We start from the raw sequence: 12,500 nt of genomic DNA, 5'->3' as shown, positions 1-12,500 counted from the left end.
AATAATAATAATAATAATAATAATAATAATAATAATAATAATAATAATTAGATGTCGATATGAAGCATTACTACTCATGGTGTGCACATAACGCCTAATAACCCTCTCATCTTAGTACATTCTCCTTCTCCTATAATTCAACAATCTTCTCCCTATCTCCAGAGATATCTGGCGCTGGGCACACTCTCCCTAATTTCACATTTATATAAATGATAATAATAAAGATAATCATCATCATTATTATCATCATTCATCATCATCTTCATTGTCTATTTTGTATATTCGGGGGAAAGAATGATATGCCTCCAATATAGTGTGACCTGAAGCAAGCCATTATAGCCTCTATTTCCCCTCTTGATAAAGATGAAAATCCTCAGGAGACCTTTGAGAAAAGATGCTGCTCTGTGGCACAACAGCAGAATACAAAGCAGAGTCTCATTTAAGCTACAGCGAATTCATTTGGATGGGATGTCTGTCTAGACTCTAGACTAGAGGATCCGACGGAGCGAATGCTGAAGACAGACGCAGCTTGCGCCTCTAATTTCCCTCTAGATTAGTTACGCAAATAATGCGTCTCGTAGTTACCATAAACCTGATATGCATTTCCTTCTCTTCAGTTAAGGACTTTTAATTCGTGTACTATTCAAATGGCTCAAAGGGTTGTGGTGGCCTATGTGGTTAACGTCCCCGCCTGGTGATTGCCAGACTGGGATTAGTCACGCTCAGACTCATTACTTCCTTTGGTTGCAGCAACCTCACTATCCTTGTGAGCTAAGGATGAAGGGTTTGGAGGAGCCTATAGGTCTATCTGCTGAGTCATCAGCAGCCATTGCCTGGCCCTCTTTGATCCTAGCTTGGGTGGAGAGGGGGCTTAGCTTGGATGCTGATCATATGGAATATGGTCAGTCTCTAGGGTATTGTCCTGCTTGCTAGGGCAATGTCACTGTCCCTTGCCTCTGCCATTCATGAGCGGCCTTTAAACCTTTAAATGCAAAAAGAAGGAAGTCTGAAGAAATATAAAAAAGTGGAGTTGCTGAATAAATAAAAACAAATTGAACAATATGTTTATAATTTCATCAATTCATTGGTTTCATTTTCTTCAATTTCCTCAATTTCATTAAACTAAATCAAAATGTTCGTTTATTTCACAAGTGTTTTGGAATGAAGTTGCAAGCATCCCGCCCTTAATTTCCCTGGCTACAACCCACCGCATTCGAGTATCTACCAAGAACGGCATCTAGTGCTTATACTTGGTTAACAAATGAACAAAAAATTGAACGAAACGTGCAAGAATCGAACCAAGGCGCTCTAGCTTGACTATAAGACCTCGGGCTTCCATGGATAGAGAGATAGAGTGACAGATATATCTTAAATCGTATATACTCTATGGATTCTAAAAATACGGGATTCTTGTTTCCCAATTATTATTATTATTATTATTATTATTATTATTATTATTATTATTATTATTATATTATATTATATTTTTATATTATTATTATCATTATTATTATTATTATTATTATTATTTTTACTATTATTATTATTATTATTATTATTATTATTATTATTATTAGTTAACTGTAGGATCATTTATGATTCTATCAAGCTGACAGACAATAATGATGTGTATCATTAACTGGTTCATATTTAAGATAAACTACCATAATGTAAATTAGAAACGTTCTAAAATCTACGGGAATTGCATACCACTTTTCACACTTTCAGAGACTGAGGCTGTCGTACATACAGTACAAGACAATTATTATAATACAAATTAAAGTCAAAGTCGCACACATGTTCACAAACAGCATGCCTACAATTTCATCAACATCCAGAACAATCTTTCAAAGAACCGAAAGTTCATATGTTGAAAAGAGGAAACAGAAAAGAAAAAAAAATGTGATTGCATATGGCAGAATTTTCCATTCATCCACCGTCTACAAATTGACTTCATCAGAAAAATACATTTTATACTTTATCAGAAAAAAGGGAAAATATTCCCAAAAAAATTCATGAAAGCAAACGACAATATTTCATATATCCATTCCAGGCAGGAAAGAATTTCCCTTTATTTTCGAAGTAACCAGAGGTTTTACAACCCAATATTTCGACCCAAATTTTCCCCGCGACTCTGAGCGGATCCGGGAAAAGTTGGACTTTGTTCCCGAAAATATTTCTGTTGCCTTTCGCCAACACTGGAGCGTCCATCGCTCGGAGCATTATGCTGCTGCTCCGGGAATCTCTCGGGGACTCGCTGGAATATGCTCCCAACGGGTTGTCATAAATTTCAAGGTTTAAACTTTTAAGGTAATTACCTTAGTTTGAGGTAATTTTCATGTTTTCAAGGTATTTCTAAGGATTTTTCTAGCTTAAAATTCATGGATATTGGAACAAGTTTTAAGGTAATCTAAGGTAAAAAGCAGCAGCATTTAAGGTAATGGCTACATGGCACAAGCTCGAGTTTAAACCCTTTTCATAATATACAAACAAGTGTTTCATTTTTCCATTTCATTCTGCCTATTACTGGTGACGACTGCTGCTGCCTTGGGTGTACTAGTCGCTTCAATGCTATAAATGCTTCGAAAAGGTTTTACTCATGCCCCTAACTTCAACAATTACGCAAAATGTATATTTTGACTAAGAAAGACTCGACCATTGTATAAACCATTTTTTTTTTTTTTTTTTTTTTTTTTTTTTTTTTTTTTTTTTTTTTTTTTTTGAGCGATCTTCACGGGACCTTTTGAGCTATTGACGCCTGGCATTCATTTAGGGTCACCCATCCAAAAATTGACCAAACCTAACATTTCTAAATACCAGCAGACTTGAAATTTGTTGGAAAGGTTTTACCACTACTCTCGTCCCTCCTCTTTTATCCGAACTCGACTAATCGCTGATGTAAGATAGCATGCAATGACATTTTCAATTACATTTGCCACTGACCAAACCCTGGCCAGCATCCTACAACACTGGTCTTGCTTAGGTTTAAATGTTTAAAGGCCGCTCATGAATGGCAGAGGCAAGGGACAGTGACACTGCCCTAGCAAGCAGGACAATGCCCTGGATACTGACCATTTATATATATGCTCAGCGCCCAAGCCCCCTCTCCATCCAAGCTAGGACCAAGGAGGGCCAGGCAATGGCTGCTGATAACTCAGCAGATAGATCTATAGGCTCCCCCATCCTTATCTCACAAGGATGATGAGGTTGCAGCGATCAAAGAAACTAACGAGTTTGAGTGGGACTCGAACTCCAGTCTGGCGATCACCAGTCAGGGACGTTACCACATCGGCCACCATAACCCTAAAATAAAGGTAGTACCTAAGTATGAATATATTACTGTTATTCTTTGTATGTATAAATACGCTATTTAGCATATAAACTCTTTGAGATTAGTATAATAGATTCTTAGCTATTATTAAAACCTTTGAAAGGAACGAGATAGAGGTCTGGTTACCAAATTATACGTTGAGGTTAATGTATGAAATGTCTCGTTAGCATAAGAAATGCATTAAGGGGAATATAGAAAATGTATTTTAGCATTTTACCCAATTTGAAAGATCAAATATAAAATTTGAGTGTCAGCTCTGCAATATTACCAAATAAATTCAAGATTCATACAGAATGGTTTAAATACACCATTAAAGATACTAATAGATAGATAGATAGATAGATAGCTATTTTATCAACCACAACCATGCAATAATGTACAGAAGGGTTGTGGTGGCCTGGTGGTAGCGTCCTTGCCTGGTGATTGCCAGACTGGGGTTCGAGTCCCGCTCAAACTCGTTAGCTCATTTGGTCGCTGCAACCTCACCGTCCTTGTGAGCTAATGATAGGGGGTTTTGTGGGAGCCTATAGGTCTATCTGCTGAGTCATCAGCACCCATTGCCTGGCCCTCCTTGGTCCTGTCTTGGGTGGAGGGTGTCTTGGGCGCTGATCATATGTATATATAGTCAATCTCTAGGACATTGTCCTGCTTGATAGAGCAATGTCACTGTCCCTTGCCTCTGCCATTCACGAGCGGCCTTTAAACCTTTAAACAATTGTGGTCCAACTTTTAATATATGAATGCAATATATTTTGTACAATCATTGATGAAAAAAAAAATGGAATCTCAGACTGAATTTACATTGTACTATTATAGCACTATAGCATTAAACTTATACCATCAACAAGTCTCAAACTGATTACTATCTATATAATACAATATTATATTATATTACATTAAAGTTATGTGCAATCTTAAAGGTGAAGTAAAAGAATTAGATTAAATATACACCGATCACTACCCTTCTACCTTGAGTAGCCTAGAATTAGTTCTATGACTTAAGATGCAAATGCTACATTAGAATTCTCTCTATCTCCTACATTCATTAAAACTACCCTAGCAATTTGGAAAGGAATTGCTAGCCTTTAATGTTTTATTAAAACTGCAAAACTAAATTAGCTCGCGTAGCCACAATTGCAATGGCATTACACATTATTATTATTATTGTTATTATTATTATTATTATTATTATTATTATTATTATTATTACTAGCCAAGCTACAACCCTAGTTGGAAAAGCAAGATGCTATAAGCCCAAGGGCTCCAACAGGGAAAAATAGCCCATTGAGGAAAGGAAATAAGGAAATAAATAAATGATGAGAATAAATTAACAATATATCATTCTAAAAACAGTAACAGCGTCAAAACAGATATGTCCTATATAAACTATTAACAACGTCAAAAACAGATATGTCATATATAAACAATAAAAAGACTAATGTCAGCCTGGTCAACATGAAAACATTTGCTCCAACTTTGAACTTTTGAAGTTCTACTGATTCAACTACCCGATTAGGAAGATCATTCCACAACCTGGTAACAGCTGGAATAAAACTTCTAGAATACTGTGTAGTATTGAGCCTCATGATGGAGAAGGCCTGGCTATTAGAATTAACTGCCTGCCTAGTATTACGAACAGGATAGAATTGTCCGGGAAGATCTGAATATAAAGGATGGTCAGGGTTATGAAAAATCTTATGCAACATGAAAGGTTTAAAGGCCACTCATGAATGGCAGAGGCAAGGGACAATGACATTGCCCTATATATTAGTAATGGGCTTTGAAAAGCATGAATCTAGCTTGATAAACGAAACCTTTATCTTTGTTGTAGATTATGCACTAGAAGTAAGGAATCATGAATGCATCTATTAACTGCTTTATTGTTTTGTAACTATTACAATATTATTATTATTATTATTATTATTATTATTATTATTATTATTTTCATCATCATCATTATTATTATTATTGTTATCATTATTGTTATTATTATCATTATTTATTATTATTATTATTATTATTATTTTTATTATTATTATCATTATTGTTAATATTATTATTATCATCATTATTATTATTATTATTATTATTATTATTATTATTATTATTATTATTATTATTACTACTACTAGCTAAGCTACAACCCTTGTTGTAAAAGCAAGATGCTATAAGCCCAAGGGTTCCAACAGAGGAGAATAGCTCAGTGAGGAAAGGAAATGAGGAAATAAATAAACGATAGTAGTAATAATGAACATTTAAAATAAAATATTCTAAAAGCAGTAACAAAATCAAAACAGATGTTTCATAATATAAACTATAAAAACACTTATGTCAGCATGTTCAACTTAAAAACATTTGATCAAGTAATCTGCTCTTCTAGAAGAAGAAGGACACTCCAAAATTAAACCAATGTTCTCTAGTCATGGGTAGTGCCATAGCCTCTGTACCTTTGTCTTCCACTGTCTTGGGTTAGAGTTCTCTTGCTTAAGGGTACACTCGGGCACACTATTCTATCCTATTTCTCTTCCTCTTGTTTTGTCAAAGTTTTTATAGTTTATATAGGAAATATTTATTTAAAGTTGTAACTGTTCTCAAAATATTTTATTTTCCTTGTTTCCTTTCCTCACTGGGCTATTTTACCTGCTGGGGCCCCTAGGCTTATAGCATCCTACTTTTCCGACTAGGGTTATAGATTAATAATAATAAAAATAATAGTAATAATAATAATGATAATTATTATTATTATTATTATTATTATTATTATTATTATTATTATTATTATTGTTATTGTTATTGTTATTGTTATTATGATTATGATTATGATAATAATAATGATAATAATAATAATAATAATAGTAATAATAATAAAATCACATGCCTTACCCTCATTACTATTTAATCACTAAAAACATTACTCAAATTGGGTAATCACAAACGTTACCTGCATTATTGATTAACATATGAATCCTCTTCTCCTTCAGTTTGACATCCTCGGCAAATCTCCTGACGGACGCCAGCGACGCCAGATCTAGCTTCCTAACAATCAGCTCTCCTCCAGTGTCCTTTCGAATATCCTCCGCTGCCCTCTCGGCTTTCACGGTGTCCCTGCAGGCCATGATGATCCTGGCCCCTACGAAAGGTTAAAGGTCAAAGGTCAGTACGGAGTATTTTGGTTCTTATTGGTTAATGAGATGTACATTATTTGCAGTAAGAAATACATATAGTTGATTGGTGTGAACTAAGAAATTTTATTCTCCATTATTATTATTATTATTATTATTATTATTATTATTATTATTATTATTATTATTATTATTGTCGTTGTTGTTGTTGTTGTTATGATTATGATTATTATGATTATTATCATTATTGGTATTATGATTATTATTATTATTATTATTATGATTATCATTATCATTATTATTATCATTATTATTATTATTATTATTATTATTATTATTATTATTATTAAAAGCTAGGCAATAACCCTAGTTGGGAAAGCAAGATGCTATAAACCCAAGGGCTCAAACATGGAAAAATAGCCCAATAAGGAAAGAAAACAAGTAAATAAATAAGGTACGAGAGAAGAATAAACAAAATATAAAATATTCCAAACTCGAATAAATCAACATTCTGACAGTTTGAGTTTGTAGTCCCCCATGAAAACGTAAAAATCCCCCCCCCCTCCCCCGCCCCATGGGGGAATTCTCCCCTGGTTGAGAACCCCTGAATTAAATAATTTTATAGCGTAGCCCGACTTATGAAATCCCCCATTAGCACAGACCTTTGTGAACAAGAAACTTCAAATTCTTCTTGAAGTCTTTTATATCGCCAGTCCTTCTGGCGTCTATAGTCCATTTGTTTTAGCGATGCATATTTGCACCGACTCGCAGCGGTGCCCTTTTAGCTTGGAAAAGTTTCCTGATCACTGATTGGTTGGAATTATCTTGTCCAACCAATCAGCGATCCGGAAACTTTTCCGAGCTAAAAGGGCACCGCTGCGAGTCGGTGCAAATATGCATCGCTAAAACAAATGGACTATAGTGAGAGCTTGTTGTACAATTTTAGTTCTGCATATTAGAAAGCTCCAGAAACCACATGCATGGTGCATCTTAACTCTAATAGCTCGAAATTACCAACAACTTTACAGAACATCCGTCCAGATATTTTCTTAACAAAAGCAATATGTCATTCTTCGTGTTATCTACACTGTTAAAAAATGGCATTAAAAAAAAAAAAAGGTAAAAGTCTGGCAATATTTACTCCAGGGTTTTTACCGCTTTAAAAACGGTCAGCAACCCGTAAAAGATAATATCAAAGTAAGGTAAAATTACGGTCTCCTGTATTTTACTGAAATACGGTTGAGAACAGTATATGTTTACGGAAAATTTCTGATAAATATTACGGTTTTTTTTCTTTCAGTGTATATTTCTTTACAAAAGCAATGTTATATTTTACCAGTTATCTAAATCTTGCTTTTTACTTGAGAGGATAAAAACACATAATTTTCAGACAGCTGCCATTTACCCCTACCGTTTTGCGCTTGCAAAATTAACATTGCATCACTATTCCCAAGTTCTGGCAGACGTACCGTGTATGTGTATGCAAGCATCGTGGGTCATTATTTCGGGAATATTTTTTACTTTCACATGAGCAAGAATAGCTATATGCTTAACAGAGCATTTTCGACAACCAATTACTGTACTGAAATAGATGAAATTGCACTACTGAAAATTTCCAAACTGATTGTACTTCCCTTTTAGATGTCTTTATGTGATGATGGTCATGGTGGAACTGAAAAGGGTGGAAAAAATGGCTGTTGTAGAATAACATAAGAGAACTTGTGCACTATAGTCAATTCTCCTGTTTAAAAAAAGCAATTCTAGATTTCTAGAATTTTGGAAATATCGTAATTTGGGAGCCAGAAATGATCTATGTTCTCATTAAGGAAGCAATGGAGTTTTTGGATGATCGTTTTTCAGACCAAATTGTTGAAAAGATTTTTATTTTTCGATATAGTGGGAAGGTGGTGTTGCTGTAGTAATGCAGTATCCAGTGTGACTTTAACCTGAATTACCTTGTTTGCTGAAAAATGGAATTTCGAAAATTCTCCGTATAGATATATCGGTCTCAGCCATATTTCAGAAAAATACAGGCGACCGCAATTTGTACGTACGTACTTTGTTATTATCTTAAACGGGTTGGTGACCATAATGTCACCCCTTTACGTTAATATATCCGTTTTCAAAATGGCAAATCCTGGAAACATTTATTCCAAGATTTTTACCGTTTTTAGGGCAAATGTTAACAGTGTAATTCCTCATCTAGCACGGTGTAGTTTTAACTTATTCAGTCAGATCACTTCTCTATCGAATGTTGAACCTTTTTTAACTCGCCTTATCAGCTTAGTACTGGATCCACTTTGATGGCAATTGAACTAATGTCATGTGCTCAATTCTTCATCCAGTTAGACAGCATTTTGACTTTGATTCGAGTACTTGATATCTGATCCAGTGATAAAGCTTGGCTTATACCTCGTCTGATCAGTTTCCCATATACTTTACTTAAATAGACTTACAAAGACGATTCTGTCGAACTCAGTCGTGCAGACGACGCAGTAAGGATGACGTCATCATTTAAAGACTGCTTTATCTTTATTATTTGTAAAAATAATTGGCTGAAATTTTCTAGAGAGCATGTACGATATGCTTCTGCATACATAGAAACAATAAAACGATTTTAGATTTTTAAGTTATGTTAAACACCATAGCAGACGGTTCGCTTAAGCCAAGCATCTTTAGTCCCAGCAGTTAATTCAATCATCAGTAGGATAGTCGGTCAAGCCAAGCATCAGCAGGCCAGGCAGTTAAACCAAGCATTAGTAGGTCAGGCGGTTAAGCCAAGCATCAGTGGCCCAGGCGGTCAAGCCAAGCATCAGTAAGCCAGGCAGTTAAACCAAGCGTTAGTAGGCCAGGCAGTTAAGCCAAGCATCAGTGGCCCAGGCAGTCAAGACAAGCATCAGTAAGCCAGGCAGTTAAATTAAGCGTTAGTAGGCCAGGCGGTTAAGCCAAGCATCAGTGGCCCAGGCGGTCAAGCCAAGCATCAGTAAGCCAGGCAGTTAAATTAAGCGTTAGTAGGCCAGGCGGTTAAGCCAAGCATCAGTGGCCCAGGCGGTCAAGCCAAGCATCAGTAAGCCAGGCAGTTAAACCAAGCGTTAGTAGGCCAGGCGGTTAAGCCAAGCATCAGTGGCCCAGGCGGTCAAGCCAAGCATCAGTAAGCCAGGCAGTTAAACCAAGCGTTAGTAGGCCAGGCGGTTAAGCCAAGCATCAGTGGCCCAGGCGGTCAAGCCAAGCATCAGTAAGCCAGGCAGTTAAACCAAGCGTTAGTAGGCCAGGCAGTTAAGCCAAGCATCAGTGGCCCAGGCGGTCAAGCCAAGCATCAGTAAGCCAGGCAGTTAAACCAAGCGTTAGTAGGCCAGGCAGTTAAGCCAAGTATCAGTGGCCCAGGCGGTCAAGACAAGCATCAGTAAGCCAGGCAGTTAAGCCAAGCATTATTAGGCCAGGCAGTTAAATCAAGCATCAGTAGGACAGGTGATTAAGACAAGCACCAGTAGGCCAGGCGGTTAAGCCAAGCATCAGTAGAACAGGTGATTAAGCCAAGCATCAGTAGGCCATGCAGTTAAGCCAAGCATTAGTAGGACAGGTGATTAAGCCAAGCATCATTAGGCCAGGCAGTTAAGTCAAGTATCAGTAGGTCAGGCAGTTAAGCTAAGCATCAGTAGGCCAGGCGGTAAAGCCAAGCATCATTAGGTCAGGCGATTAAGCCAAGCATCATTAGGCCAGGCAGTTAAGTCAAGTATCAGTAGGTCAGGCAGTTAAGCTAAGCATCAGTAGGCCAGGCGGTAAAGCCAAGCATCATTAGGTCAGGCGATTAAGCCAAGCATCAGTAGGCCAGGCGTTAAGCTAAGCATCAGTAGGCCAGGCAGTTGAGCCAATCATCAGTAGGCCAGGCGGTTGAGCCAAGCATCTTTAAGCCAGTCTGTTAAGCCAAGCATCTTCAGGCAAGGAGATTAAGCCAAGCATCAGTAGGCCAGGCGGTTAAGCCAAGCATCAGTAGGCCAGGCGTTGAGCCAAGCATCTTTAAGCCAGTCTGTTAAGCCAAGCATCTTCAGGCAAGGAGATGAAGCCCAGCATCAGTAGGCTAGGCGGTTAAGCCAAGCATCAGTAGGCCAGGCAATTGAGCCAATCATCAGTAGGCCAGACGGTTGAGCCAAGCATCTTTAAGCCAGTCTGTTAAGCCAAGCATCTTCAGGCAAGGAGATTAATCCAGGCATCAGTAGGCCAGGCAGTTAAGCCAAGCATCAGTAGGCCAGGCAGTTGAGCCAAGCATCTTTAAGCCATTCTGTTAAGCCAAGCATCTTCAGGCAAAGAGATGAAGCCCAGCATCAGTAGGCTAGGCGGTTAAGCCAAGCATCAGTAGGCCAGGCAGTTGAGCCAATCATCAGTAGGCCAGGCGGTTGAGCCAAGCATCTTTAAGCCAGTCTGTTAAGCCAAGCATCTTCAGGCAAGGAGATGAAGCCCAGCATCAGTAGGCCAGGTGGTTAAGCCAAGCATCATTAAGTCAGGCGATTAAGCCAAGCATCAGTAGGCCAGGCGGTTAAGCCAAGCATTAGTAGGCCAGGCAGTTGAGCCAATCATTAGTAGGCCAGGCTGTTAAGCCAAGCATCAGTAGGCCAGGCTGTTAAGCCAAGCATTAGTAGGTCAGGCGGTTGAGCCAAGCATCTTTAGGCCAGGCGGTTAAGCCAGGCATCAGTAGGCCAGGCGGTTGAGCCAAGAATCAGTAGGCCAGGCGGTTAAGCCAGGCATCAGTAGGCCAGGCGGTTAAGCCAAGCATATATAGGCCAGGCAGTTAAGCCAAGCATCAGTAGCCCAGGCAGTTGAGCCACTCATCAGTAGGCCAGGCGGTTGAGCCAATCATCAGTAGGCCAGGGGGTTGAGCCAAGCATCTTTAGGCCAGTCAGTTAAGCCAAGAATCTTCAGGCTAGGAGATTAAGCCCAGCATCAGTAGGCCAGGCAGTTAAACCGAGCATCACTAGGCCAGGTGGTTAAAGGGCTGTTTTTCTGGTCCAATACAGCAAGGGAACTCTACTCTCTACACGACCTCCACAGCCATTTTATTATGTTCTTTTGAAAGCATTCAACATTTCACTCAGCATATTTCTCGTTTGTTGTTAAATCGTTACTATCGAAGCACTCACAGAACAAGAGACTCCAGTTTCCTCTTGAAAGCCTTAATATCTTCAATCATTCGGATGTCTCGTGGAAACTTATTGTATAGTCTCGGGGCCGTATATTTAAATGCTCTAGAACCTACGGTAGACAAATATCTAGGTTCACATATATATATATATATATATATATATATATATATATATATATATATATATATATATATATAAAATTCAACTTAACTACTCAATATTTGACCCATTCTGGCATAATCTGAACTTACATCGGCTCCTCATTATATAACCCATTGTGATATCCACTCAGGGTTGACAGGTTTTCTAAATGAGAAAAGTCCAACTTTTAATCAACCGTAGCATTAAAAGGCCAACGAGGCAACCCTGATATCACTTGACTCACCGCGTCTGCTCAGTTCCCTGGCCGTCTCTTTTCCAATGCCCACATTGCATCCTGTAATGACGACGGTTTTCCCGTCCAACCTCTTGCGCGACGGACAGTGCGAGCAGGCGAACACCCGACGGACGAGGATGATCAGAGCACAGACGAAAAAGGTTGATAACAGATCCCCGCTTATCGCGAAGGTGATGACAGCCGCTGTGAAGAGAGGAAATGTGAGTGTCATAATTACAGTAATCAATGTTAGTTCCAAATAGGGTAATATTTCAGTAGAGCCCCACCCAGCGCCATTACCACTCGCCAGTACATAGGAGCTTAATGTTTTTCTCTTTTCGCGAGCGAAGCGAGCGCACTGCGGAGCAAAAACCATTAGACTCTATCGAAATATTACCGAAATCTAATGGTTTTTGCTCAGTCGTGGGCTCGCTTCGCTCGGGAAAAAAGAAAAACATCAAGCTCCTATGTACTGGCAAGTGGTAATGGAGCTGGGTGGGACTCTACCGAAATATTACTCACTTTATGAACAT

General features: G+C 38.2%; 1 protein-coding gene across 1 annotated transcript in view; it reads right to left on the bottom strand.

Annotated features, from left to right (window-relative positions):
- LOC137650501 (retinol dehydrogenase 12-like) overlaps positions 1 to 12,500 on the bottom strand; it is a 30,333-nt gene that overhangs the window by 8,858 nt on the left and 8,975 nt on the right. The window contains exons 2-3 of the mRNA XM_068383728.1: positions 11,977 to 12,171; positions 6,273 to 6,461 (exon numbers count right to left, since the gene is read on the bottom strand). Coding sequence (XP_068239829.1) covers positions 6,273 to 6,461; positions 11,977 to 12,171 — 384 coding nt within the window. The remainder of the gene's footprint in view (positions 1 to 6,272; positions 6,462 to 11,976; positions 12,172 to 12,500) is intronic.

The sequence above is a fragment of the Palaemon carinicauda genome, chromosome 12 (assembly GCF_036898095.1).
Source record: "Palaemon carinicauda isolate YSFRI2023 chromosome 12, ASM3689809v2, whole genome shotgun sequence".
In the NCBI taxonomy this organism is placed as follows: Eukaryota; Metazoa; Arthropoda; class Malacostraca; order Decapoda; family Palaemonidae; genus Palaemon; species Palaemon carinicauda.
Note: the sequence above shows the minus strand (reverse complement) of the source record. Positions and strands in the feature narration are given on the sequence as shown.